This window comes from Strigops habroptila, chromosome 3 (genome assembly GCF_004027225.2).
Source record: "Strigops habroptila isolate Jane chromosome 3, bStrHab1.2.pri, whole genome shotgun sequence".
Lineage (NCBI taxonomy): Eukaryota > Metazoa > Chordata > Aves > Psittaciformes > Psittacidae > Strigops > Strigops habroptila.
In genome coordinates this window covers 72,985,643-73,012,780 of record NC_044279.2, presented here as the reverse complement: position 1 = coordinate 73,012,780, position 27,138 = coordinate 72,985,643, and the positions used below count along the sequence as shown (strand labels likewise).

Below are 27,138 nucleotides of genomic sequence, written 5' to 3'. Positions count from 1 at the left end.
TTCGTGAGAATCAATAGAAAGACTCCTGTCGAGTTCAAGAGGAACTGTGGATCAAGCTCTGTGTCTTCCACATCATATTTCCTTCCTTTTCTGGGCAATAATTAGTTCAACAACAGCCTGTGTTAGAATGTCACAAAGCATGAACAAAGCATATAGTTAGCAGCAGCCAAGACTGATTTACTTTCTGAAATTAGAGGCATCATTGAGGGAAAGACTACAGTAGAAGTTCACTCACAATATATTTGTCTTTTTACATGAAATTAATTTTAAATTTACGGTTCAGAATTCAGTCTTTTGTATAGACCTCCCAGCTTGAGACTGAAATTTTTGGCCCTGTCCCATCAGACTGCCAAAGTGTCTTCTGAAATCTGAGGAAAAAATAATTAACACCCAGCAGGGAAACATAAACCGTTGTGTAGCAGAACAAAAGTTAAGGCAATCGTATGTTATTAGAGTTTGCTGTACCAGGACTATGCTATGTCTCTAAGCAATTAAGAAATTATAGTCTAAAAAGTTAAAGTTTTAAAGCTTTAAGTGCTAAATATTCTGCAGTACTTGTGCTTAGGAGGTAAGTCTTTCAAAACCTTTTCATTTTCTCCTGCAATTTCAGAGGCTGGCTGCTTTCAAGGAAAAGTGAAAGCAGCCAGTGTATTATGAAGACTTCACTTAACCAGAATATAGTACAGCTGAACACAAATCTGCTCTTGGGGAGGGCAGCTTCATGTTTTAGATGCATCTATTTGCAACTTCCAACTTCCTGCATTTAAATAAAATGCCTAGAAAATCAGATTTCTAAAACCAGGCAGCATCATCATGAGCATTCCAAAGACCTGTCCTGTCATTGGCACTAAGCTCTCTCTCCTAAACCACCCTAAGTCTGAGGGCAGGTTTAAATTAGACATTAGGAAAAAAATCTTTACTGTGAGAGTGGTGAGACACTGGCACAGGTTGCCCAGAGAAGCTGTGGCTGTCCCATCCCTGGCAGTGTTCAAGGCCAGGTTGGACACAGGGGCTTGGAGCAACCTGCTCCAGTGGAAGGTGTCCCTGCCCATGGCACGGGGTTGGAACTGGAGGAGCTTTAAGGTCCCTTCCAACCCGAACTATTCTATGGTTCTGTGATGATTTCCAAGGACAACAATGAGGAGATAGCTCAACAGATACTGTCTGAAAATAAGGTGTTATAACTGGCTCTTGCACACCTGGACTTGTCTTGGTTCTAGAAAGTGGATTTGAAGCCACAGGCACAGCATTTTCAAATGGCAAGGAAGATTTGGTAGAGTTGACAGGCTTCAATTGTCTCTCACTTCTGAGCAGTTGCCTTTCTGTTGGGTTTTTTTTTTTTTTTTTGAGAATGAAGTCAATCATCCCTGAGCAGTATTTTCTGTATCCAGTAAGAAACAAGCTCGTAGGGCCTGGATTCATCAACACTGAAGAGCTTCCCCGTCACTCCTCGCAAGGCCCACCGTGTGAGAGCCCTATTACTTCTGATATTCTCTTCGCCTAAGTGTTAGACACTGTCTTCATTGCGCTTTGATAAAAAAAAACCCAACCTGTTTTTCCTACTACACAGGTAGGAAAATCTACTTCCAAATAAAAACTTAAGGTTTAGACCATTTTTGCCTCTGCACCTAAGACGAATAATCTGAGTGCTTTCAGGATAGGTTTTCTGCTGTAAAACTCATCTTAAAAGTTTCATGGATAGGTACATTTTCCTGTTGTTGAAAGAAATCTTGTCCTGAGAAAGCCATGCCAACTTTCAGTTTTGAAATGCTTACTATGTTTTTCTCCTCTGAGATGCCTATATGCTGTACCTGCTATGGTTCACTGGTTAGGGATGCTTAGATGTGATAACGTCCAGATCACCTGATCATAGCTAAACTTGTCCTTTATACCCCAGTAAAAATCTGTGGAAGTCTCCTGTGTATCAAGGATTACACCTGACACTTTTACATATTTCAGGCAATGCAAATTATTTCTCTCTCAGAGCTTTATGTATTTCAAAGCTGGTATTTTTTTATCAGAGGTTCAGATGAGCCTAACAGGACTATTACTGTGTGTATCAGATCAGGAGCCATGGGCGACTGACATGACTGAGATCTTGAGCCTCAATAATAAACTGTATTCAGTCAAGTCTTCAGGAGTTGAATGCTGTATCATATCAAATGCAAAACATATACATATATACAAATGATGGATATCCTAGCAGGAAAGAAGCCAGTTAGAGAATGATTCAACTGTACAAGTGAAATAAATTAGCCAAAAAGCATGCCGTATGTCAACAATATCTGTCCTAATTGCTATGATGTAATGGTTATACAAATAATGCCTTCTCTACACTGGTCTAACAAACCACAGCCTTAAACCACAATCTGCTTATGTAAAATTAAGAAGCAGCTCTTGTCTTCTGAGGATTGGTGTGTTGGGACGAGACCTCACTGTGGGTGTTGAAATGGGGGAAGTCACTAGCTTTATTTCTGTTTTCTCTCTGAAAGAACAGAGCCCTTGTTTGCTTCAGCCAAACAGCCAAGCAAAAGTAAAGTATAATTAAAGTTCACCATAACAAACCCTGCTCACAATGACCCACATTTATAATGATCCCAACAGCAAGAACCACTTTTTTTTTCCATCGGTAATTAGCCCTGTTTAAAGCAAAACACACAACGTTGACCTGGATACGACAAAGATCATTTTCTTGCTTTTCTCTTTTTTTTTCCCTTGGTATATTGTGAATGCATGTGTGCATTCTTCCCTTTTTTTCCCATTTCCTGACTTTTTATTTATAAGTATCATTTGATCATTCTGTAGTGTGAAGTAATCACTATCTATCGATATTTAGCATAAGCAGGATATTTTTATTCTGATGCAGAAAGTTTTGAGAACTCACCAGAACAAACAGCCAGCTAAAATAAGCATTTATCTAATTCTCTAGTGTATTATTTAGAGCAACTTTACATAGTATAATAAAAAATAAGAAGAATATAGAAAACAATCTGCTTAAGATATAAGCCAAAAAGGCTATTATTGCACATGCCAAGGAAAGAACTGCTGTACTTCTGAATTTCTCCTGATTTCACCATGGATTTTCTACTATTTTGTTCTTTTATATGACCACAAATCAACAGAGAAAGGAATTTTTAAACACTGCACTAAATCTTGTAAAGGGGACTCCAACTCATCCCAGAGAGATTTTCACAGTACACATATCAGGAGATCTGGACGTTCAGCATTTGAAATACTCTTTTCACCGTAGAAAGATTAAGAAGTCAGTTAAAAAGATTATGGGTAAACTGGGGAAAGTAGTCTGGCTCATTTCTGTCCCAGCACTTCTTGTGCCTGCTACCAGGGAGAGAAGAGCTGGCAAAAAGAGACTGTCACAGGGCACAAACGCTCTCCTCAAAGAACAGTGGCAAAACTGAGCCCTAACCACAAAGTACCCAGGTCCAGCTGTGATGACCAGCAACAGCTGGTTTTGCTTTGATGTTCATTTCAGTTCTCTGCCAACAGGCTGGCATACAAAATTTGGGAGCACTTGAGCTCTCAGCCCACCAACAAGCCTTTCACAACTGTCAAAACCCAAAACCCCACAGCACTCAGTTCTTGAAGTACATTTGTCTTCTCAAACTCAACTTTAACACATTCAGCTGGTTACAGCACAAGGCAAAGCAGTATATAAAGGGCTTTGCTACTTCACAGAAGCAAAGCAGAATGTACATTATACAGGAAGAGGGTTTTTTTGTAATAGCAAAGTTGCTTTAACATAAACCTCTGCAACAAAGGTCTTGCCAACCTACCACCCTCCCCTCAAGTACTTCTAACTCTTTCACAGGTTAAAGTAATCTTTAGCACCCAAACCCTCCTTTCCTTACTCAAGACTCGCATGATGACATATGGGTTGAAAGTGCAGCGCACAGTTGTGCTGTGAGAGCGTACAGCTTGCTTTGTGTACCCAACACTGCCACTTTCACAGATGCGCATGTGCATGTGCAAATATGGTGGATTACTGGCAGGAAAATGTGTATGTTTTAATTTCTGACATTAGGCTTTTACACAACACTTCACAGTCACAGAGGACAGTGTGTCAAACTGACTGTCTATGTCTTAATGGACTTGAAAAGCTCCATTTAAATTATTTCACTAATTGTAGGAGCCTTTGATCCTCTTAAACATTATTTTCGCAGCACATGGAATGCAAACAGCACAGACTCTTGTATTTTAAATCTTAAAATACTTCTCAGATTTAAGCTACAACTGTTAACTTTGCACTGAAATGTCAACATTCAACTGAGGGTCTTTGCAGCTGCTGTTTTATTTGCCACATAATCATGACTTCCCCTCAGTCTTACAGTTCGACCTGCAACATATGGTAAATTATCTATGCCAAAACAGAGGGATTTCATTTCAACTTCATTTCACTGAAATCCAGTTTGGTCAGTAAGTGCAGCCCTATTCTCCAAGATGACTCATTCTGCCCATGAAAGGGACATTTTAATGTTATCCTACATAAACATTAAATATTTTAACACCTAATGCTTTGTCAGAGATAACTGCATTAGAGAGCCCATTGCAAGCTCTGATGTCTACTCTCTCCATTCACTTGTGCTTTCACACCTTTCCCTAGCTTGATGTTGCTTAAAAAAAGAGCCAAGAGCGTCCAAGCTGCTGGCACAGCCCTGTGGCAATGGTCAGAGGGGGTCAGTGTTGAGTAGCACAGGGCTCTCCTTTCCCACTCTGAGACCCCGGGGCTCCCTCCATGGCCCCCAGGTTTTGACAGCCGAGGAGTTGGGCACGGTGGACGTGGACACGAGATTTTCCACGTGGGTAATGCTGGACCGGGAGCTGCTCTGCAATTTCAGTATGGAGAAAGAAGAGTAACGATGGTTACTGAAAGGGGAGGGGTTTGAAGCACTACATCTTTTCCTAAAATATAAATGGAAAAAAAACCTGTGAAATGTTCACGAATATCCTCTAGAGTCTCAATTGATCAACAAAATTTAGAAAAAAATCTTATTCTGCCTGAATATACTGTTCACTTATGTGGCTTTTTTTTTTTTTTAAAACAGTTATTACAAAAAATCTTTCAGGTGTTTGCAGATACTTCAGGCAGAGGAAATACAGCTCAAGGTCATGTGCCAACTTTTAAAAATGTACTTTATCTAGCTGCTTATTCTTTGAGTAGTGTTTGTCATAACAAACCGAAACAAGGCTTTTTTATTGCTCAAGATATTCAATGGCTTTTGTGTTCCTAGCGTTCAGCAGGAACGTCAGAGGATTGTATCCAAGGAGCTAAATGTGCAAGACCAGGGTCAAAGTACAGCTGAATACACCAACTCAGAAAACAACAGACAATGAAATTGCAAATGACATCAAAACAAAAACGGGGGAAAAAAACCTTCACACAGAAAACTTTCAAGAACTCCACAGATATCTGAATTGGCTTTCTGTACACACTGATCCTGCTTAACTGTGTGTGGTAACTAACCAAACCTTCTGAGACTAATAGTCATAAAATAGAGACTCGGGGGTGGGAAAAGATAATGGGATGGGGAGAACTGTAAGGGAAAAAGATTGCATCGTTCCTCTTTAATTTTTGAATGTAAAGGGAGACATGCATCTGTTGCTATTTTCTGCTATTTTGATGCACCCAACATGACAGTTCAGCACAAGAGCAGTTGCTTTGCTATTAATTCTTGCTGGAGAAGTCTCACAAAAGGTGCAGTGCTTCAGTTTTGAACACACAGCACCCAACAAATGGTTTAGTAAGCCTAACAGAAGTGGTAGTTTTTTCATGACAGAGTTGTTCTGCTGTAGCTCTCGACTTGCAAGCAAGCCATCAATACAAGACATAAAACTGGCATGTACAGCACAAGTCTGAATACAGCTGTCTGAACTGATGTACTACTGGTCAGGTTCTTCTTAGGACTCTGGCTTGATCATGGGCCTTATGACTTGGATGCTTTAATGCTAGTTTAGCTGTGTATTACAGGAAGGATTAGAACTTACCTAATGTCAATTACCCATGACAACAAATCTAAACCCATTGGGTTTTAATGACCAACTATTACATTTGTGAAAAGAATTATTAAGTGATCCAGTCTTCAGTTGTTTTACTGAGAGCTGTTACTTGCCCTCTTCATCCAAACCAGGAAAAGCCAGAAATCTGAACTACAGCTGCAGGAAGTGTCCAAGTAACTAAGCATTTTCTTTCACATTTTTTATTCCTCTTCTCTAATGTAGATGTAATTATTTATTTATTCATTTTTACGACACCTACTCAACTATTCAGGGAAATTCTCCTCTTTCCATGCTCTGTCTCTCTTTGTGAGAACACTTTTAAACTCTTTTTGTCTGGAAACCCACAGCATATTAGAGCATAAAGAGGAAAAAACCACTCTGCCAATCTTGCAGCTATGCTGAATTATCAAAAGAACCCAACAAAAAAGCAATAGTGCCCCAGTTTCTCAATTTTTTGCTTTAAGACCTGAAGATATGATCTTCATTAAGTAAAACTGAATGGTATTTTTGCTTTTAGTTTTTTCAGCTTTCAGAAGTAAATTCTTTCTTCCTCAAAGCTAAAAGAAGCGCTAATTTGCTCTTCCCAGCAGAGCTTTTTCATGAACTGGAAAGAAAGAATTTCTGGGTTTTTTTGCTACATAGCTTCAAAAACTACGTAACACTCCAAAAAGGAATAAAAAAGTCTTACCCATTGCTTGTTTCCCCATGGCACACTGGTAAGTGTTCCTTGGGGACTGGTTGTGGTGAGGATATGGAATCAGTCCGGCACAGACACCAAGAAGTGTGAAAGGCTCAATCTCCAAATGTGTTGTATCTCTTAAAAGAAAAAGTATCAATTATAACATTCTTGTGAACAAACATCTTCACTAGAATCTATTTAATTTAGTAGTATCTCATAGTACTTCAATTAATTCTGTTCAGGAAATGTAAGTCAGCAGGACCTCAAAATATGGATTCACTATGGGATTTTTTTAATTTTTAAAAAAAGCTTTATTTTGGCTTTAAGTGTTTCCACATGAAAAGAAGTAAAGGAGAAATAAATGAGGGTTTAAGAATTTCCACTGTGGAGAAAAGGCCTCCAGATAACGACAACCTGAGCGAGTTTAGTGAGACAATAAATCATCACTTTATACAGTAAGACCTAAAATGCCTTAAGGAATGTCTTCTCACGTAATGAGAGTCCTCCGCATCAAATTACAAATCTCAGAGATCTAGGAATCCACTGGGGAAGTGGAGGAAGGAAGAGCAAGACAGATTCAGGTACTGAAAAAAATGAAAGTGTAGTTTTAGTTTTTCCAAGGTCTGTTACATAGTCAGTTAGAGGGAAAACATCTGTGTCCAGAACAGATCCAGTGCCATAAGTGATAAGGCATAATAAAATACTGTTGGAAAAGCTCTGCAAATATTTTGGAAGCGATTATGTTGTTAAAAAGCAGTATTGATAACAAGTAAAAAGACAGGGATGAGGAGTAAAGACTGAGAAATTACAAAATTTGTTCCACTTGGCATGAACTTCAGAGGAGGAAGTCCATGCTCAATAAAGACAATTAAATCGTAACATGCATTGGGATGCAAGTGGAGTGACTAAAATTTAGGATGGAGTGTACAATAAAGCTTGGCTGGAGCAGATCTGAATTTAAATCAAGATAAGTAACTAGGAAATGGGGAAATCTGAATTAAAGATAATACTAACTAAACGTATCCAAAGAATATCTTTCACAATGTTCTGGAGTTATCACACAGAGTTGGGTTTAGGCATGCATTGCTTCTCCCACACACCTAACCCCACTGCATTATGAAAATCCCATATTTAATGTTTGACTTCTCTTAGAAGTCTTTCGGAAGACTTTCTGAAACTAGTTAAAGAAATTAATGTGATTACTAAACTTTAAGACCTTGCAAAGGAATGACTGGCAAAATCTTTACTTTACAACACTTAAAAGCCAGCAAAGCATCACAAGCTCAAAAAGGCTGAGGAATTATCCACAAGTACATAAAGACTGAAGACAAGGACCAGCAGGAACTTACATAAACAATGTAGGTACTACTGGAAGGAAAAAAAAAAAAGAAATCTGAAAACCAAAAAAAAACCTGGAAACCCTGAGGAGCAAACCTAATGAAATTATAAAGATTTCTGCATATGATAGGTAAGTCACAAATATGCTTGAGCAACCTCAAAATCACCTGCTGGAAAGAGGATAGCCACTATTCTTCACTTGATAAAAAGCAGCTATGTTAATTGAAGCCTGGCTTAAGAAAATACGAATAGCAGAATCCCAGTTGCAGTCAAGTAATTGCAAAATAGTCTCAGGAGCCAGTAGCAAACTTAAAGCACAGACTGCTCCTCCATTCTGCAGAACTTCACAGAACTGCTGACACTTCTCAAACAATAAAACAAAAGGCTGAAGACTTACTGACAACGAAGTCAGCGAATTTCTTCAGAAGGTACTAGTGCATGGAACTACATATACATTTTCAGATAGGGTATTCAACACAGTATTTTTCCATTTTTCCTATTTCAATCAAAGAAGATGCAACATATGCAGATCCTAGTATCTTATGAAGTATTCCACAGTGCTAATAAGAGACCTTTAGACTTTACAGAGCAGTTTAATTTCTGCAAGTCAAAATGTCACTGTCAGAAATGGGCCCGAGAAAGGGAAGTAACCTCATGAGTTTGAAAATCAGAGTTACAAATGTGTGAGGAAGAAATTGAACGCATTAAATAGAGCCAAATCCTCCAAAGAAAAAGCCCCTAATTGGATTGGAAAGGTAGAGAGAGGATACTGTAGCCAAAAGAAGCCTACATTACAAAAGCAGGAATGTTAATGGGATACTTCACAATAGTGGATTGCATCAGTTGTATTACCAGAACAAGCTGTACCAACATGGTTGCACCATTTAAAATGCAAGATGATCAGCTGGGGGAAGGGGGTACACAAATCAACTATTCAGAATGTAGGGAATATCACTACTAAACACAAGCAGCAACACGCTCATCTGGTACAAGCTGAAATACTTATGGCACTATTAGCTACAAGCATTGAAGCTAAACTCAAAACAAGTTGATGGACAACACACGAATCTCCTAAACCTTCTGGCAGTTATTGTGGAGTCATTTCCTCACACTAGTCTACTGGAAGTTCACTGTCTCCCGCTATTTTTGATTAAACAGGGATTTCATGTGATACGCTCCCATTAATCTTCCTAGCTGTGTCACGTGTCCTGTAAGTTAAACTTTTCAGCTCTGGTGCTTTGTGGAAGTTATTTAATTTTGGCACAAACGACAGCAATTGTGTGTGCTCTTCTCTACTCATGTATACAGAAGCCAGCCAAGAGCATGCAAGAGCAATTTCTGAAAGTGATGAAGTGTTCAAAAGCCTGGGCAGGAGCAATACAATTTAATTAGCAGAGTTAATGCATTTCATCTGGCAAAGGTTAAAGATAACTGAAGGTCTCATCCAGCTCCACTGAAATCAATGATGTCTTTCTATTGGCTTCTATGAGTGCTTGACCAGGACAGAACATTTAGATAATGCATTTTCTGCATAAATCCACTGATCAAACATTTCATGGAGATAACTTCTAACATTTTATATGCAGCCTTCAGCTGACAGGATATTGTCAGAGAAACATTAAAAAGAAAAGATAAAAGATTGGAGGACTTAAAAATTTAAAAGAATCCTTCCTTTAATGTGGACTCTTTATCACGGTCACAAGACACAGGGGAAAAACCAAAGCATCAGGTCATTCAGATATGTGGAAAACACAACAAATCTGGAAATCTTTCTAAATGAAAATCATATACCAGGAATGTGTTTAACATATGTGGTAAAGAATACACAGAATTATACCGACATTTTTATCAGGGCCTACTATGCATCTGTCGTGGTTTTTAATAGGCCCTGATAAAAACTACCCAATGGATAAAATTTAAGATGCATGTAAACAGATTTCTTTCTTTAGCTTTCATCTTGAGTTGTTTCAACCAAGGAAACAGTACTGCAAAGGAAAAGTGTAAGTGTGAAAACAGTAACTTTACTAATATACTTGCATTTCAGAGAGCCACCCTATGAAAGCGTTTACTGTACCAGTGTTTCATCTGAATGCATACTTACTTATTAATTGTATGTTCATACAACGCAATGTTACAGTCATTTTCTTCATTCACATCCAAATATTCAACAAGGCCTTCGTGCAAGAAGTCTTCAAAATTCCTACAGTTAAATTAAAAAATAATACTAGAAGCACCGTCTTTTCTTGTATTTCTGCAAAAATAAAACTACATAATGCATATATTGGAGGAATGTGATGTGTAGAAGTTAAACTAGAAAAATACTTTTACATGAGAAGTTCTGTGCATTTTACATATTTAAAGAATATGTATTTTTTTAAATTAAGCCCCTTGCCCATTGACTGCTTCCCATAGTCTGGCTGACCAATGTCACTTATCTGAGCAACTAAATAAAATCTTCCTGCATTTACTCATCATCATTATAAATGTGGGCAAATTTAAGGGTAATCTAGTAAGTTTTTGTGATGGTTTGCCAAATTTAATTAAAGCTACATTTAAACACTTTTGTGTGTGTTATTTTAAACACCCAAACTAAGACTGTGCAAGGAGTTTCAAAATTAATTCTGAATGTGCCTAGTTTAGGACAGTCAAGTTGATATTCCTTTAAAATGTTTGATTTTTTTCAATGAGAAGGATGATACTGCCTGAGGCCTTCCACTTGCAAAGAGATGAGTCTGTGAGACGTATTTATTCTGTATAATTACCAATTTGATAGCAGTAACAAAATAAGACCAGACTTAATTTGACTTTGAACCTCCAATACACCAATTATTTATTTACATAAGAGAGTAGACTTCCCTACGTAGCTAACTCCAAAATGGTGAAATACTGACCGACTGAAGTATTTCCACACAGTATTTATTAGTAAACTTGAATATAGTCTACTTGAATTCTGTACCTGTATCCCTGAGCCAGTTCTTCCATGTGCTTGTTTGTAACTGCAGGTTTTTGCTTCTTGACAATTATGTAGGGTCTACAATTAAAAAAACAAAACAAAACAAAACCAACAAAAGTATTATCATAGCAAATGCTTAGGCAGGTAACACATAAATACAGTCAGTAACCTTGGTTTGATACATAGATATCCTGAACTGACATACTGCCTATGAAGTACCCAAGAAGTGTACAAGAGAAGTTAAGATTTCAATCTTCAGGAGAAAGCCTCTTTCCCCCCTCTAAATCTTTAAACTAACATTTTATAAGTTTTACCTAGACATCTTGTGGTGGCTTTAAAAGATTTGATTTCCCAATCTAAAAATCTAAGAACAGCACTAAGTTCTATGGATATTGCAGGGACTTCATAGAACACTGAGTGAACAGTTTGTGCTCAAGTGTCCACATGCAAGAATGTATTTTGCTGTTACTTACATAATGTAAAGTACAGGCATTTACTATGGATGACCTCAGATGAATCCATAAATTTCAACAGCGCATGGATCTCTGAAGGCTTCCTTACCACACAAAAACACTGACACAAAGGATGGCATGCAAGAATGAAATGTCAAGGGCTGTTGCTATTTGGACAAGTTGCTCTTATAAAGAGCAGCAAATAGCTACAAGATACTTGTGGAGTCCACTCTGAAGTCTAAATAACGGATTGAAGACTACTGAGCACTTTCAAATCGTTAATGGGGGTAGCTGAACAATTGCAGGGTGGGGTTGCCAAAAAGCAAACTTGGTAAACTGGAAATCTACATGACTTCACTTGTCTTTATATTACAGATCAGAAGTTTTGCTGCATCTCCAAACCTGCAGAATGGCCGATATTAGCCCTGACTGGAGAAGTATTTTCTCTGCCACTGAATATGCCCCTACTCTGGATGTCTTGAGCAGGCATGATTAACTGATAGTAGGCACACGTACTATTTTGAAGCCTCTAGCGTACCTCCAACTGCATTCAACACACTCTGAAATTCAGTTAATGAATAAGGTGGAACGCCAACTGTAATTGTGACTGCTGCTTCTTTGAAGTACACATAAAATACGCACACAGGTAGTCAGTGCTAAAATATGCATATATTTATTAACTCATTCTGCCTCTCCCAATCTCTGCTTTGTTCATCTTTTATGCCTTGTTCTTTAGGCTAATTACTTGGGTTTGGAGACGTTTTACTTGTAAATAACCCAGCACAGTGTTGCCATAATCTGACTGGAATCTCTAGCCTCTACTATAAATCAACCTGATTTTCTGTCCCAAAACATTGTTATGCTCCACACTCTGTCATTTTAGCCATCCAATTCCTTTTTGCTTTCTCTGTGACATGGCTTTATTTATGCACTCTTTCTGTCTAATAAAGAGTCTGAGCATCTCAAAACAGAGACCTTCCTTATATGTTTATTGAATTTCCAATCTTAAGGAAATTGCTTACCTTGAAGGGTAAGCAATGAAATAAACCAAATACTTCTTAGTATTATAGCAAACAAGTACACACACCTGAGGAAGTTTAGCACCAGAAGTAAAAGTCCTTGAAGACAATGAGTAGCTTCTCATTCTAAAACGTGATATCACACCCATGGGATATCAGACTAATGGCTGCTTGCTTCTCACTTCGCAGGAAGCAAAAAACCCCTCTGAGGACACTGGATATTACTAGAGTTGCCAATCAGGTTGATTTTAATTGCCCCTCACCCTTTTTAAGATAGAAGAAACAATTTGTTTTGAATTTTGTTTACAGGTAAAACAGATTTCTTTGGGCTTCTTTCTTTTTTTAGGTTGCTCGACTATATAGGATGTTTTTCAGACCTGTCTGTTTTGAATGAGGGTTATTTATGGAGAAAAAAAAAATCCTACTGAATTTGCTTATATCTGTACCCAGGAAACTCTTAGCCCAGTGTATTTACTGTGCATAAAACAATGTTCATAGTAAATTCACCAGTGAAAGAATTCTGATGAGATGTTTACCTGCACAATCTCCCTCCATCAGAGGAAATGTAGACACATCTGTCAGAAAGATTTGTAGAAATGGAAACAAATTCATTGATATAACCCGCCCGACGCATTATCCGAAATGTGTTGACTAATTTCTGATGATCACGTATGACACCGAGGATGTTACCTGTTCAGAAAGAGAATAAATTCATTGTGCATTCTTTGCATATCCAAAACTCTACTTAGAAATTCTGGTCACGTCTAGCATGCATAGAAGTATTTCCTACTTCTTGCAAATAACAGGAGTTGTCATAAAATTTCCTGTTTTCTGATATGAATAAGAATTGGCTCTTTTCTCTCAGTAAACATAAAAAAACCTAAGTATCAGAATTTCACAGGTCATTTATCTATTTGCCTCCAAATAGCTTCAGAAACCAGCTTATATGTTTCTGCTCAGGTGCCCATTCAACAATTAGTGTACAAGCAAACAATAATTCTGAAGCCTGTAATTTCACCTGTACTGAAATGGACCCAAGGTTTCCAGAACAGACCAAGGAACTGTCCTGCTGCCTTGTCAGAAATTTTAGGAAGACCTGGTATTTTTGATATATGTGATCACTCATAACAGCACCAGAATTCCTCCTTCAGGAACTTAGCTCAACAAGCTATTGCTATTTTAGCAGGGAACTTTAGTGCATAATTAAGTACTCTGATGTACTTCAGTATGATGAACAAGATGTGTATCTGTCGTGGCTACTCTCTTGATGATGAGTATTTTACTCTTAATGAACAAGAGAGTAAAATTTATTTAGAGTCACCTGACCAAAATTATCTTAATATGTGAAATAACTGTGGTGTCATTTTAAACAAAACTTTAAAGGAGGAGACAAAGCATAATAGTGTAGGGAGTTTGTAAGACAATATAAAGATCTTTATAGCTTAAAGGATTTGTACTTAGAAGATCTTCTGCCCTCTTAGGTCACGAGTTTAAATCAGAATCAAGTCAGTCATCCACAAGCCTGAAACTTTTTATGGATTAAACCTACAAACTAGTAGACTGAACAGTAAATTGTTTTGCCTCACTTAGTACTAGAACATCTACATGTGGGAACGTAGCTATCTTGTTCCATACCACAGATTGAGCTTGTGAAGGAAGAGTCCAATATTTCTGCTCTGCACTCCCGTTTGGAAAATAAAACAAGACGGAAAAGAGTGCATGTGGTTTCACTGAACCTTATCTTCAACATACTGCTACAGAAAAACAGAGCAAAGAAATCAGTTTGGCCAAGTGTTGCTTTTATGTTACTGGGAAAAGGCAGGATTGAAGAACAACTGCTGTTTAATTCTAAGGTAAATGGAGAACTTATTCACGGTGACAGACATTAAATAACAGTCCCTGTAAGTGGACGCTGTTGACAAAGGGTTACTTTAAAATCACAGTTGTAGTTTTTAACATGTCAATACTTTGAAATGTGATATCATGGTACCTGTAGATTTAGAAATACTAAAGGATCAGTGGTAGAAGGAACATAAGTGTGCAGATGAAAAGCACATATGCCAAATCATCCCTTTAACAAAGAGGCTTATTTTCCAAGGTCTAATTTTTTTCTAATCATTCACAAAGCAAGTTGCCCTTTAAAAGCTAGTTTTAAAGAGAGCAGCATTGCTAAACTTTGCAAACAATTCATGTTTCCCTTCTGTTTTTTAAAGGCACTTGCATGAATAAATATAAAAATACATAAAGATTACAGTAAAATTAAATACTTTCTGTGAATAAAGCTCTGAACTTGTAAACCTAACTCTCCATCAGCCACAAATCAGAGTCAAGACTGCTGAAAAGTTACATACCATTAAGGAAAACAAGGAACACGTTTGGATATGAAAGTTCTTCACCACAGAGCAAGTTGACATCTTCAACTCCAAGATTACTGGCTAATTTAATAATCGGACCATCTTCCATATCTGTAGTAATATGAGTCATGAGGGCAAGGTTTTTAACCAAACCACAAGCCTAAAATGAAAAAAAAAAAACCACCCAAAAAACATTTTTTATACATTTTATTCCAAAGTATTACTACTACTAATAGTAGTAATAGTATTACTACTAATAATTGTACTTATGAACAACAAAAAAAAGTCTAAGTGAAAGAAATGAACCAAGTTAACTACACTGAAAATTAGGAGGGAAGAAAGGAAGATTTTTCTCTATTACACTGAAATGTAATGTTTTAGCATTTACAAACTAATAAAAAATATAGGTGATGAAGCTGTAGTTCTTAAGTTATCCAACCATGTATAACCCTGTATTTCTCTTTGCAAAACAACAGCTACTTAGAAGCATAATGGAAATACAAAATCAGTCTATTTATCAATTTGCAAAACATCCTGTATGTTCTAACACAAACTTCAACATTTTAAAATGAAAAATATCCAAGCATCTTATACAGTGCAATTTTATTTCAGCTGCTTAACGAGACTAGCTCATATTGACTACATATTTACACCAGAAAGTTCAGAGTTCCCTCAGTAGTTTCTATTCAGGGAAAAAAAAAGAAAAAAAGAAGATTGCCAGTATCAAACATTTGGTTGAAATAGCTGGATGATGTCTTTAAAGTAAAACATACAAAGGCGTTATTCTTCCTCAAGCTGTAGGCTAAAGCTGTTTCTGTAAAAATAATACATGTTTCTAGAAAAATTGCAGGTTTACGGTGCAACTTCAGAACAGAACGTTTATTACAGAACAAAGGGGTAAGAGTTTAGGACTTCTCTCTGCTCTGATCAAAAGAGCAAAACTGGGAGGCTTCATGTCATTTTCATGCAGCCAAATGATTTCTGAATAGTTTCCAGACAGTCCTCTCAGGTAGGAGAAAAAAGGCAATATAGTAAGGAGGACCAGGATGTAAATGGATGGGATGTGAGAAGACACAGAAGTTATCAGGCTGAGGATAATTTATCTCTCCTCTGATGGAGGCTCACCTGCTTCAAAATAAACAGTGTTTCCGTGCCTCAGGACAAGAAACACTGAAAGCAAAATAGAAGTTCCTCACCTCTCCTTCAGGAGTGTCAGATGGGCAGAGCATCCCCCATTGAGATGGTTGTAGTGACCGAGGACCACTCACTTTCCTTGTCTTTTCAAACTGAGAAGAGATTCTAGTCATCATTCCCAGAGCAGATATATAAGACAAGCGGGACAATACTTGTGTCACGCCTTGGCGGTCCATTTTGAATCTCTTCAGAGACCAGTTTCCCTATGGAATAAAATTACTCCTTCAGGAAAGTTATTGCAGTTTATCCCTGTCTTGACAATACATGCCTTTTTTTCAGAATCTAGACAGAATGATATGAGCAGCTTTACACAGCAAATGATGCGCATTTATATAAAACAAATTTCTAATTACCTATCTGTATATAAACTATTTATTATAACGTACTAAGTATTTTAAAAAGTTTAAACAGAAAACTGCTCTGTCAGATGAGAGGATACTTTTGCTATTATATATTCAATCACACCAAGATTCTTCATCATGTGTCCCTCACAGGTAAATTAATACTCAAATTTAGCTAAATTAAATTATTTCCTGTTCTACCTTTATAGATTTTTTTTTTTGAGGTTTTTTTTAATATATTTTGAGTGAAATACACTTTTACAATAGATCCCACAAACTTTCAGTTCTGCCTTTTTCATGATTTGTTATTTTTGTAGGAAACACAGGCATTCATGCCAGAGAAGTCTGACATCAAACTTCTCTGTATGCCCTTGAAGTCTTTTAGAATCCAAAGAGAAAAGACTCACTGATGTGCCTTCTCATAGAAGAAGCGTGGGGCGCATTAGGTTTATTCACGTCCTCTGGTAACAATGGTCAGAGATTTTATGTTTGATGATTATCACAGGCAGTATCACTCGTGGTTTTAATTAGGATGACAGAGGAGTTCAGAGAATGTTGTAGGACACAATCATGTCTCCATGCCAAGTAAATTTAATAATCTCTACTGTAAGATCTTGAAAGTTGGTGCTACAATTTTTGACGTCATGACATCTACTCCATATACAGTTCCCAGCACCTGAGTCGGTGGATACAGGAAGTTTTTGTCCCAACTACTATTCACCCCGGCCACCATGTCAACAGCCAGTCCAAATGCAATGAAGATCTCAAAGGTAACGCTTTCCCAAGGATTGCCTTCTGCTAATTTGTTGCAAGACCATCCCTAGTGAAGAACTTTCTACTGAAAACTGAAAGGTGCTCCCTCAGCAGCGTTGGATGATTCTGCAGATGCTGAAATTAGGCCTGTGGCATTACTGCCTGACCAACCCTCGCTTCTGGTGTTTTCCAGGGTAAAAGGAAGACCTAGAGCAAATATCACTGAACACCACCATATAGTTGATGTAGTAGTGCTATGAATTCTTTTGCATGCTTCTGGTGTAATTATGAATCTACTGAGTTATTTCATGCTCTTTGAGACTATCATTGAAGCATTCTGGTGAGATTGGAGATTGTCATTTCCAAGAATGATTTTTATGGTATTTGCTTAATCTCTTGAATAGTACACACTGGGCATTGTTCCTGAGAAATTATTTTCAATGCTTAAGAGCAGATGGTGTTTAACTGCTTATGTGGCAGTAAAAAAAAGTCCAAAGACAGTGGAAGAAGGAAGACTTTACAATACGTACTGAATAGTTTGCAGATTTATCTCTGTCAGTCCAAATGGAAAAACTGGCATCGGCTAGAAGAAAGCACTAGCATTTAGAGAAACAAATCTGTCAATTGTTTTGGTTATGTGCACCGAAGAGATTTAACTACATTTGGGGCACTCATAAAATTAAACAGTGATAAGCTTTAACACTGGGATTTGTAAGTAACAGACTGTTGGTGATTTTGGATGCAATTTGTATAGTTAATTTTGTTTACAAGAACTGAAGAAAACACTCAGTTTCATACTAAGCAGAAAAGCCCTCTCAAGAGTTCCAAAGATTAAAAATTAAGTTGCACAATTTTTACCAGCTACTAAAATACTTAGACTAATCTAATTTCTTAAAAAATCATGGATTTCAAAGTCATTTACAAGCTAGAATCTAGATTTCAGGAACCATCTCACAAGTTGCTCTTGTAGATGTGTGAGGTAAGAGACAAAGCTAGTAATTTTATTTTTATTCTTATCCACTTGCACAAATGAAAATATCCATTCTAGTAGAGGCAGACACAGTCTAAGATCAAATCAAGACAAATGTTTAAAGGTTTAAGTATGGGGTTTTTTTGCAATAATAAGGCATGTAGCAGTTTTTCCTGTTAAATACTCCAGTATATAAGCAGAGAAGTACTCATTTCTATGCTGCAAGTTTGCTCATACTAGCAACTTCATATGAACAAAAAGGCATCGCCCTTAAAAAGCTTGAAATTCAGTTTGGTTTTGGGTTTTTTTGCCTATATTCCCACCCCAGTTATCTTCTGTTCATGATGTTTTCCCGCTGTTTTTCAACCACGTTTCAACAGATCATGTTAATGTGATCCTAGTTAAATCCAGGTAATAAAAAATACCATGAACACATACAAGTAGAACTAGAAGGCAGCAAGCTGGATAAATACAAACATGATAGCTATTTTGAAATCTGCTTGTTTCTACCATTCCTTCACAAACACTAAAACATTACTTTGAAAGAAATAGTGGAATAAAAAGTGGTTTGATGATTAATGATTCTTTAGTGAATTCCAAAGGCCCTGCCCATGACAGAGTTTTGCAATTTTAATCTGTAAAGAAGTTAATGTAGATTTGCTTTTATGGTCAAAGATAGTAGAGTATAGAACAAAACGTATACATTTCCATAGACTCGTAGAATGGTTTGTGTTGGAAGGGACCTTAAAGATCATCAAGCTCCACCAGGTTGCTATGGTTGGAAAAACTTTACATACCAGAATGAAAACAAAAATGCTTACTGTGGAGATAGCATTGACCATCCATTGGTGATCTGGTCTTGACGCATATGCTTCACGACAATCAAACTGAGCTGCACGTTGTTGGGGATTACCTGGTCAGCCATCTTTTCAGTTCAGAATTAAATTTTTGAATAAATCTTCAAATAGGAGAGAAAGAAGCTGGAAATACAAAAAAATTGGATTAAGGGAAAAATTATACTTCTCCAGTTGGGAAAATGGCGGGGGGAGTGACATAAACATGTTTAATATTTCTACCCTATTACTTCTTGTCAGTTAAAAATACCCCTCTGATTCTCAAATTATATTTTCTCACAGGATTTTTGCTTGTAAATTAAACCCGCATTATTGGAGAAATTACATAGAAAGCAAATTAAGTAGAAGAATGGATAAGCCTACGCATTTATCCCTTCTGGTTTGCTTTAATTCTTCCTTCACAATATCTTAGCATACCCATCCATATGCTGTCAATTTACTATTTTCCCTAATCTATACATTCTAATCCATCTGATCTACTTTGTCACAGAACTTTTTAAAGATTAATATCCTAAATGTACCACCTTGAATTATGCACAAGATTTGAAGGCAAGACCATCTTCTGTTCTATTACTGGATTGGAATAACTGCAGTTAAAGCAGTAATGAGAGTCACTTTGAGATATTCTATTATTAAAACTGAAAAAAGGCTGCTTAAAGTGCCCCTTGCTAGGAACTACTTAATTTGGACAAGATAGACACCCAAGTGACTGTTAAAGGGCCCTTAGGGGAAGCAACAAAGTCTGGAAACAGTGCACCATTTGTAGAGCAGACTGAAAAAACAGGAAGTGCACAGTTACCATTGTTTCTGGACAAGCAGAACAAAAGAGGCATTTTCAGGGCCAAGAAGCAACCTCTGCTCTTGACACCTGACAAGACGTATCTCAGGTTATGAGGCAGCTTCCTCACTCAGATACACTTTTATCCTGCTACTTTCTGCCCATCTATGCAAAACCAATTACAGCCACAGAGTCACCTGATTCAATATCCTTTTCTAGAAGTGCTACTATCACTGCTCTGTGAGTGAAGTCTACAGTTTAAGCAAAGCAGCTAATAACACAGCTGAACTAAAATAAAAACAAAACCAAAAAAACAAAACAGCAGTACAAACTTTCAAACATGCTGCAGTTTAAGCAAATTATGTCCTGTAGATGTTATACTAATCACTTCTAGTCCTTAAAATAGCCATAAAAGGAAAAGGCTACCAAAGTTTATGATCTGACTTTTTTTTGTTCTCTAATCTGCCTTGCTCTGCAATTTGCTCAACCTCTCCTTGCAGACACTAATAGCTTCCCAAAACACTTAAATCTGCATTACATGATACATTTTAAGTGTTCATAATGATTAGCTTTGCAAGCAAGCAGTGTAAATTCTAAAGCCTGGCTCTCTCGTCCTGGGACTCTCTTTTACAGTAGCTCCCAAGTGTCAGAAGAACTACAAACGCAGCAGCTACCAATGCCCAGAAATGACAGTTTCCCAGTGTACAAAGCATTGTATGCTGAACAAACTAGGTATTCAGCTACCACAAGCTAGACATTCTGGAGTCAGTTGTACAATCTGAAGCAGCTGTACAATTTAACTTCTATATGTGCAGAATCAATCTGAATTTAACTGTCTCCATCAAACACAGTCCAAACTTTTCCTCATCTTCTGGAAATCAGAAAGCAAACCACTCATTCCTCTGTCACTGGGATGGGCCACTAGCTTTAATTTGCTTTCCTCTACCTACATGCCCCCACTAGGCTGACCAAAGCCATTTGGCGAATGACATGTTAAAGCAAAGCTAACTAACTAACTAAATTATAAGCTACTTTTTCACTGGCATCACAAGTGCATTTAAGAATTAAAAAATAACAAATAAACATATGGAAACTCAAGGCTGACATCTGATTTGCAATAAATGTTCCCACTGGCATCCATGGAGACAAGCTGGATTATCTTTGACAGTCTACAAGAGCTAAGAACACATAGCATTCAGCCACTAAATTGTAAAACCAGTGATAATACACACTGTATGCGAACCCTTGGCCAAAAATGGAATCCTGTTTCCCACTCTGGACAGAGAGGTTTGCTGAAAACTGGTTAAGCAGTTTTTTAAGACCTGGCCTTAGCATGAGAGGAAGTTTTGTAGACCTTCTTTCCCTTCCTGATGCTTGTAGTACCATTAACATGTACAAGACAATACTCTCTCACCACTGCCAACAAGAAATCCAGTCACCTTCAACTCACCTGTGGTACCACAGTTCATTTAAATCATATTTCCACCAGAAATAAAAGCATCTTTTATGAAGCATCATATTAGGAAGGAGAACCCACTAAAGTCTCCAAAAATTAGATTTTGAAGGAATTACTGCAAAGTAAGGGAAAAAGTAAAAGGAAGGGAATGCACACAGTTTTAAGATGTCTTGTTCATATAAGAACTTAGACTCTTTTGACCTCAGTCATGGCATACTTTGATCTTAACAGGTTTGAGTAAGAACTTAAACATTTAACGAAACATTTAATAGAACATCTAAAAAATTCACCTAGAAAATGTTTTCATATTTGATTTCTTTGATCATAAAATTGCAAAAAATCCCCAAACTCCACATGCATAGGGTTATAAAGCCACACCATCCTTCCTCTTCTCCGAACTAAAAAAGTAAGTTACACCCCAAGTTACACAACTTGCTATTATCTGCCAGTCTCAAAGGCGTCGGTTGGCTAATTCCACTCACAGACTCGAGCTCTGACTATCTGGCAAAGCAGAATCTCACAATAACTGCATTATTTAGGTCAAGAGCAAGAGATTAAGAAAAAGGATGGAATGCCAGTGATAATATTCAATGGATTCCATAGTTTGTCCAGGTTTTCAGCCTGCTTCAGACAGGAGCACTGAAGAGCAAATTAATATTTAAGAAAAAACCCCACTGACAGCTCATCAAATTGATTTTTTCATTGAAAATGCTAAGAAAAAATTAATAAAAGAAGTGTTAAGCTGCTGAAATACAGTTTCACCAATTAGGACTTAATGTCAGGAAGAATTCTAATTAGGCGCCTTGAGATTGCTATTTTAGCGTTTAAGCCTTTAGAGTGCCAAATTCTTCCCTTTCACACAACTGGTTGCAAAATTAAAGACATTAGGGCAGCCTTAATTATATTATCAGAACAGCTGGGATTAGGCAATCTCTAAAGTCAAGGCGGTATTCTTTGTCACAGGGTAGAAATCCCTTGCTTTCCAGGGTGCCGGATTTTGGTGCTGTTCCATATCTTACCCATACAAAGCAAGCTGCATTAGAAACAAAAAAAAAAAAAAAAAGAGGACAAAGAACAGAGTAATGCTTAGCAAATAATGAACACATTAAGGAAAGAGAAAAGGTAGGTGAAAAGATTAAGCCTGAATTCGGCAGGTTTGCTAACACCTCAGCTGGCACCTGGCCTACCGAGCCTCTAGTGGCAGGAAAGACTTAGAGAAAGCTCTGTAAACCAGCTTGGCTAGTGGATACGACTCTGTTATCTAAAGCTAAAGCACCATTTCGTACTCTCTTGTCCCATGGGGTGTGAAATTAGCAGCTATTGTTTTCACACATTTTTATAAACACAATGCCTTTTATGTCTTTACATTGTTTAGGACGCTATGTTTTCTCCTCACATGGGAATCTTTTTTTCTTTATTCAAATTTTAAATCAACAGGATTTTTATTCCAGGAACATGCTCGCATAAAAAAAAAACCCAAACAGAACACCCTCCCCCCCAAAAAAAACCCAACACACCAACCATTTCATCCATGCAAACTTTAGCAAAACACAAACATTTCGAAACCAGCAACAAATCTCTACACTTTTTAGTCTGTAATCCTATCAAATTAATATTACACTGATAACATGGCAGAGAGGAATTGAAGTGTTCAGCTTGAAATGAGCTTTTAAAATATCACAGGGAGCCAGAACTACTCTTAATCAAGTGTCACAACACACACACACCCCCAGCATAGTTTCTCCTTGATGCAGAAAAAATATGCACTGGCTTTTGTTATGATGATCCTCTACTTCTTAAAACCTCTTCCCAGTTAATTTAAAAGGACTTTGGTTGTTAACATCTGTGTGAGGAGAGGCCTTTTTCATACAGCTTTGCAGAAAACCTTTTACCTGCTCTACTTCTGCCCTAAAAAATTGGGAAAAAACAAACTACTCCTTCAATCCAGTTAAAGAAGAACAATATGACAACAAAGCAACAACTAATTTTACTGATTACAATCATACTGAATTACAGCAACAACATTAACACAAGAATCCAAATAAATCCATTACAGCTTAAATACTTGCTCCACTAGAATATTGCACTAATTCCTCTAATACTCCCTTACCTTCAGAAATATGCTCTGCTTCAGCACAAAAAGTTTTGGATGAACAGTAAACAATTAAATTTCAAGAAAGGATTTTTTTTTCCTTAATAGGTTAAGAGGGCCTTTTTTTCCCCTTGTATTTGTGTTTAGAGTGTGTTCAAGAGGTGTCTTCTTAGTTTTTTTTAGAGACTAGGAAGCAAAGCATTGTGTTTTTACTCTGAAATAATTGTACACCCTGTGTGTGTGGTTCACATGTGTGCAAGGAGGACAGGGCAGGGTGGGAAGGTGAATAGGAGCATGAGACAATATGCAATCACGACATCTTAAAAAGTACAGATGAGAAATTCCACTGGATTACAAACAAAAATGAATTGGACATTGTTACTTGTGCTACAACAGAAATCCCAATGCAAATCATGGGGGGAGCAGAGATGCACAGTTTCTCCAACCTGGTGCACTATGTATACTTGTCCGAGTTTCTGATGCATGATCAATTACCAGAGATGATACTGACTTGCAAAACTCCAACTTAAGTTAAATCAGAAGCACAGCAAATTAGTCCAATCCTAACCTAAATTAGTTAATCAAATAACCACACATAGAAAGGAAAAATCTCATGCCATGGTAACTAAGCAGTTCTTCACCTCATAGGCAAATTCCCCACTGCATTAGGAGAACATAATTTGGCCAACAGCTGAGAACTGCCAACCTCTCTTGCAAAAGAACACCTCAAACCACTCCCCTCCTTCACAGCCCTTACTTCTAACCTTCAATGCCAAAAATTCAGCAAGCAGAGAAGTCCACACAATTCTTTCATTTAGCTGCTCAAGTTAACTTCAAACCACTTTGTTCATCTTACTCTAGAGGTCATAAGGGCAGATGACAACTACTTAAGCAATCTTACAGGCTTCTGCAAATTACAGGAGGCTTGAGTGGCTGTTCTGTGAGCTGCTACACAGCTGGGTTCTCCATAGCTGGACAGCCTGGACCTGACATACAGGCATCTACATGGCTCCCATTTATTCTATTACTCACTTGCTTAGCAGGGACGCTGGATTTTACTGCTGCCTTCTTGGCACTACATTTTTACAATGAATACCATATTACACTGCTCTGTCCCTTCATATGGTACAAAGAGGCAATACAGAAATGAGGATATAATTTCTTAGTTTTAATCACGGAAGCGTATCTATGAGTCAACACAGAAAAAATCCAACCAAATAAATGAGAGGAAAAACACTTCAATCAAGAAGACAGGGATGCCTCCTTATTCTGTATCTTTTAAAAGCAGACAGTAAGAAAAACCCAAGAGAGCACTTCACTCTGAAGTAAAAACTCACCTGCCCTGCCAACTCCAAACGTTTATTTCCATAGTAGTTCTCTGTCATCTACTTTATTTTCTCCTTGAGCCAAAATTACTCTGCGCACCATCACAGCTGTGTATATGCACTTGGCACGAAAATTGAATTCCTTCACCTGTAAACAAAACAAAACAGAAACCATACTGATGTTTCAGGATCAGTTCCTTAGTTTCTTACTCAACACATCCATTTAAATCAACGGGTAATCTGGCTGACTGGAGTTTACAAAAGGGAATTTGAGCACATTACCTTCTTAATAAATGCTAAAAGTAATATACATTAGTGACATCAAAACAGATAGTAAATGAAAACAAATCTGAATAAAGGTATAGGTCATGAGAATAAGGTTGTGGAGTAACAGCTGATACTGCCTGGCTATGCAGAAAAAAATACATTGTATGATACATAATTCAACGGTACAGCATTTCGTAAATATAAAAATTACTTCTGACTCAATCCAAGTCTTCCCCTTTTATTTTAAGAATGGTTTACTTTATCTCAGCTACATAGCATTCAAAGACATTTTTCCCTGCCAACAATGCTCACGCCATAAAGACCCATACAAACTTACTCCAGTTTAAAGAAAAAACCCCAACATTACATACAAGAACGTGGGTCAGAATAGTTGATGCTAGCAGCTCTCGTGCTTCTTCCATCTTTGTTTTCTTTGGGCCTCCCCACATCCTTTGCCTTCGTACTTGTTTCCAATGTACTTCAGTGCCTGTCAATTGGTGGGAATTAACTTGAGTCAATGTCAGAATTTAACCTATGCAAATACACACACGCATGGAGGCCTGTATGTATTCCTCAGTCCGTGCAATCCCTCTCCAGAGATGATACAAATTCCAAACAAAGCTGTCCTGGGTTCAGCTTAAACCACGACAAAAGTGCAAAATATGAAACACGTAAGTGATGCTAATAAAAAAAATAATCTTGAACATTGACACAATTGATTATAATTAAATATACAACATGTTGTTTAGCATATGTTGATAACATTTGGAAGGGGAAATGGTGAAAGAGCATTACTACATACCAAAAGAAAGGAGATTGCAGAGACAGGAAAAAGGATTATAGAAATTTCAAAGATGTCTGGTTTATCCAATTTGACTTTCTACCTTTCTTTCGTGTACTTGATAAGTTTCATTCATTAAACTGTGAGGTGGCACTCACTGTTTAATAGGCACAAACGCTACTGTTTGGCATCCGCATCTGTCTCAAAGAGTACCCTGCAGTGATTAATGGATTCTTATTCTCTTGTCAGTTATCCTAGAAATGGAATCAACCTGCAGAATTCAGAATCAGATGAGTCAAAGTAACTATCCAGGTCCACACAGGAAGTTCCTGCCTGGAAATGAAGCCATGCCCCCTACACCAAAGAGTTACCCTCTCCACTAAATAACAGGCTATCCTTTCTATCTGTTACCTTCTTCCTTCTTTCATTTCATTTGACATTTCATGCACAGAGCAACTTCTGTATTCCAATTTTTCTATTTTCCTGGATGCTTCACATTTCTCTATGTTCCTCCAGCATCACCATTTTACTTTTCTGACTGTGAATTAGGAGGCTCTGACGCTTATGTCTATCCCTGAAAAGCCCCAAAAGACGCAAACTAGAAGAATGTTCACTCTACAACACTCAACATCACACATAGAAATTTGATAAAGATTACAATGAAATAGCAGAAATAGCACTATAAGATTAATTCTTCTAGCAGATTAGTATGTACATGATGGAAATGCTGCCAGAAAAATGGCCTCTGTTCAGGCTAATTATAAAAGTACACATGACCTGAAGAGAATTCTGGTGAATCTTAGCAGGATGGAGGGTGGCTACCCATTGTGGACTTTATACAAGAAATTAGAACTGGAGAAGAACATCTACTCACAATGAAATGATCATATCCATATCAGTGGGGCTTCTGTGAAATGGGGCATACAATTACTTTTTAAAAAACAGGAACTGTCCTCAACAAAAAAACCATAATCTTATGGACATCAACTACTTGTCCCATACGTTATAAAGCATAACCCTGGGTTTCTGAAAGAAAGCATTTCTTGACTTTGGGCTTTCTGTCAGTTAGGCAATGAAAGAAAAGCCTTACTTTCTGACAAGTCCGTGCCCATTTAAAAACCCTTGGCTTCAAATACCCCCCAAAAAAGAAATCTCCAAAACACAAAGTGTATGTCAATTGCTGACACAGCAAAGTGGTCAATACCCACTGTCTTTACATTTTTTACGGCCTTTGGCCATGTGAAAAGACACACCTGCATCTGGGTAAAAATCTGAGCTTTTTGGGCATTCTTCCAGACTAGGAGCAAATGCAGCCATCACGTGTTCCTCTGTGCCAATCATCTGTACAATCTCTGGTCACTCTCAACACCCATGGCCTAGGAAAAGAAGAAAAGACAGAAATAGCACAGGCTTTATGTTTAACTTCACTGACATTTGCTTATGCTAATTTGGTATTGTTTGTCTGCATTACTTACTAAGCAAGAGCTACTTCTTCGCTAAGAAACTGTTGCCATCTGGCA

At 37.5% G+C, this 27,138-nt stretch overlaps 1 protein-coding gene across 1 annotated transcript in view; it reads right to left on the bottom strand.

The window, feature by feature from the left end:
- The window catches only part of POLR3B (RNA polymerase III subunit B), a 75,012-nt gene that overhangs the window by 28,738 nt on the left and 19,136 nt on the right, over positions 1-27,138 (bottom strand). The window contains 15 exon segments of the mRNA XM_030478472.1: positions 6,701-6,828; positions 10,131-10,229; positions 10,986-11,060; positions 12,990-13,143; positions 14,805-14,967; positions 16,004-16,223; positions 18,905-18,997; positions 18,999-19,045; positions 24,583-24,618; positions 24,620-24,718; positions 25,209-25,300; positions 25,303-25,324; positions 26,872-26,901; positions 26,903-26,973; positions 26,976-26,994. Of these exon segments, the coding sequence (XP_030334332.1) occupies positions 6,701-6,828; positions 10,131-10,229; positions 10,986-11,060; positions 12,990-13,143; positions 14,805-14,967; positions 16,004-16,223; positions 18,905-18,997; positions 18,999-19,045; positions 24,583-24,618; positions 24,620-24,718; positions 25,209-25,300; positions 25,303-25,324; positions 26,872-26,901; positions 26,903-26,973; positions 26,976-26,994 (1,348 nt within the window).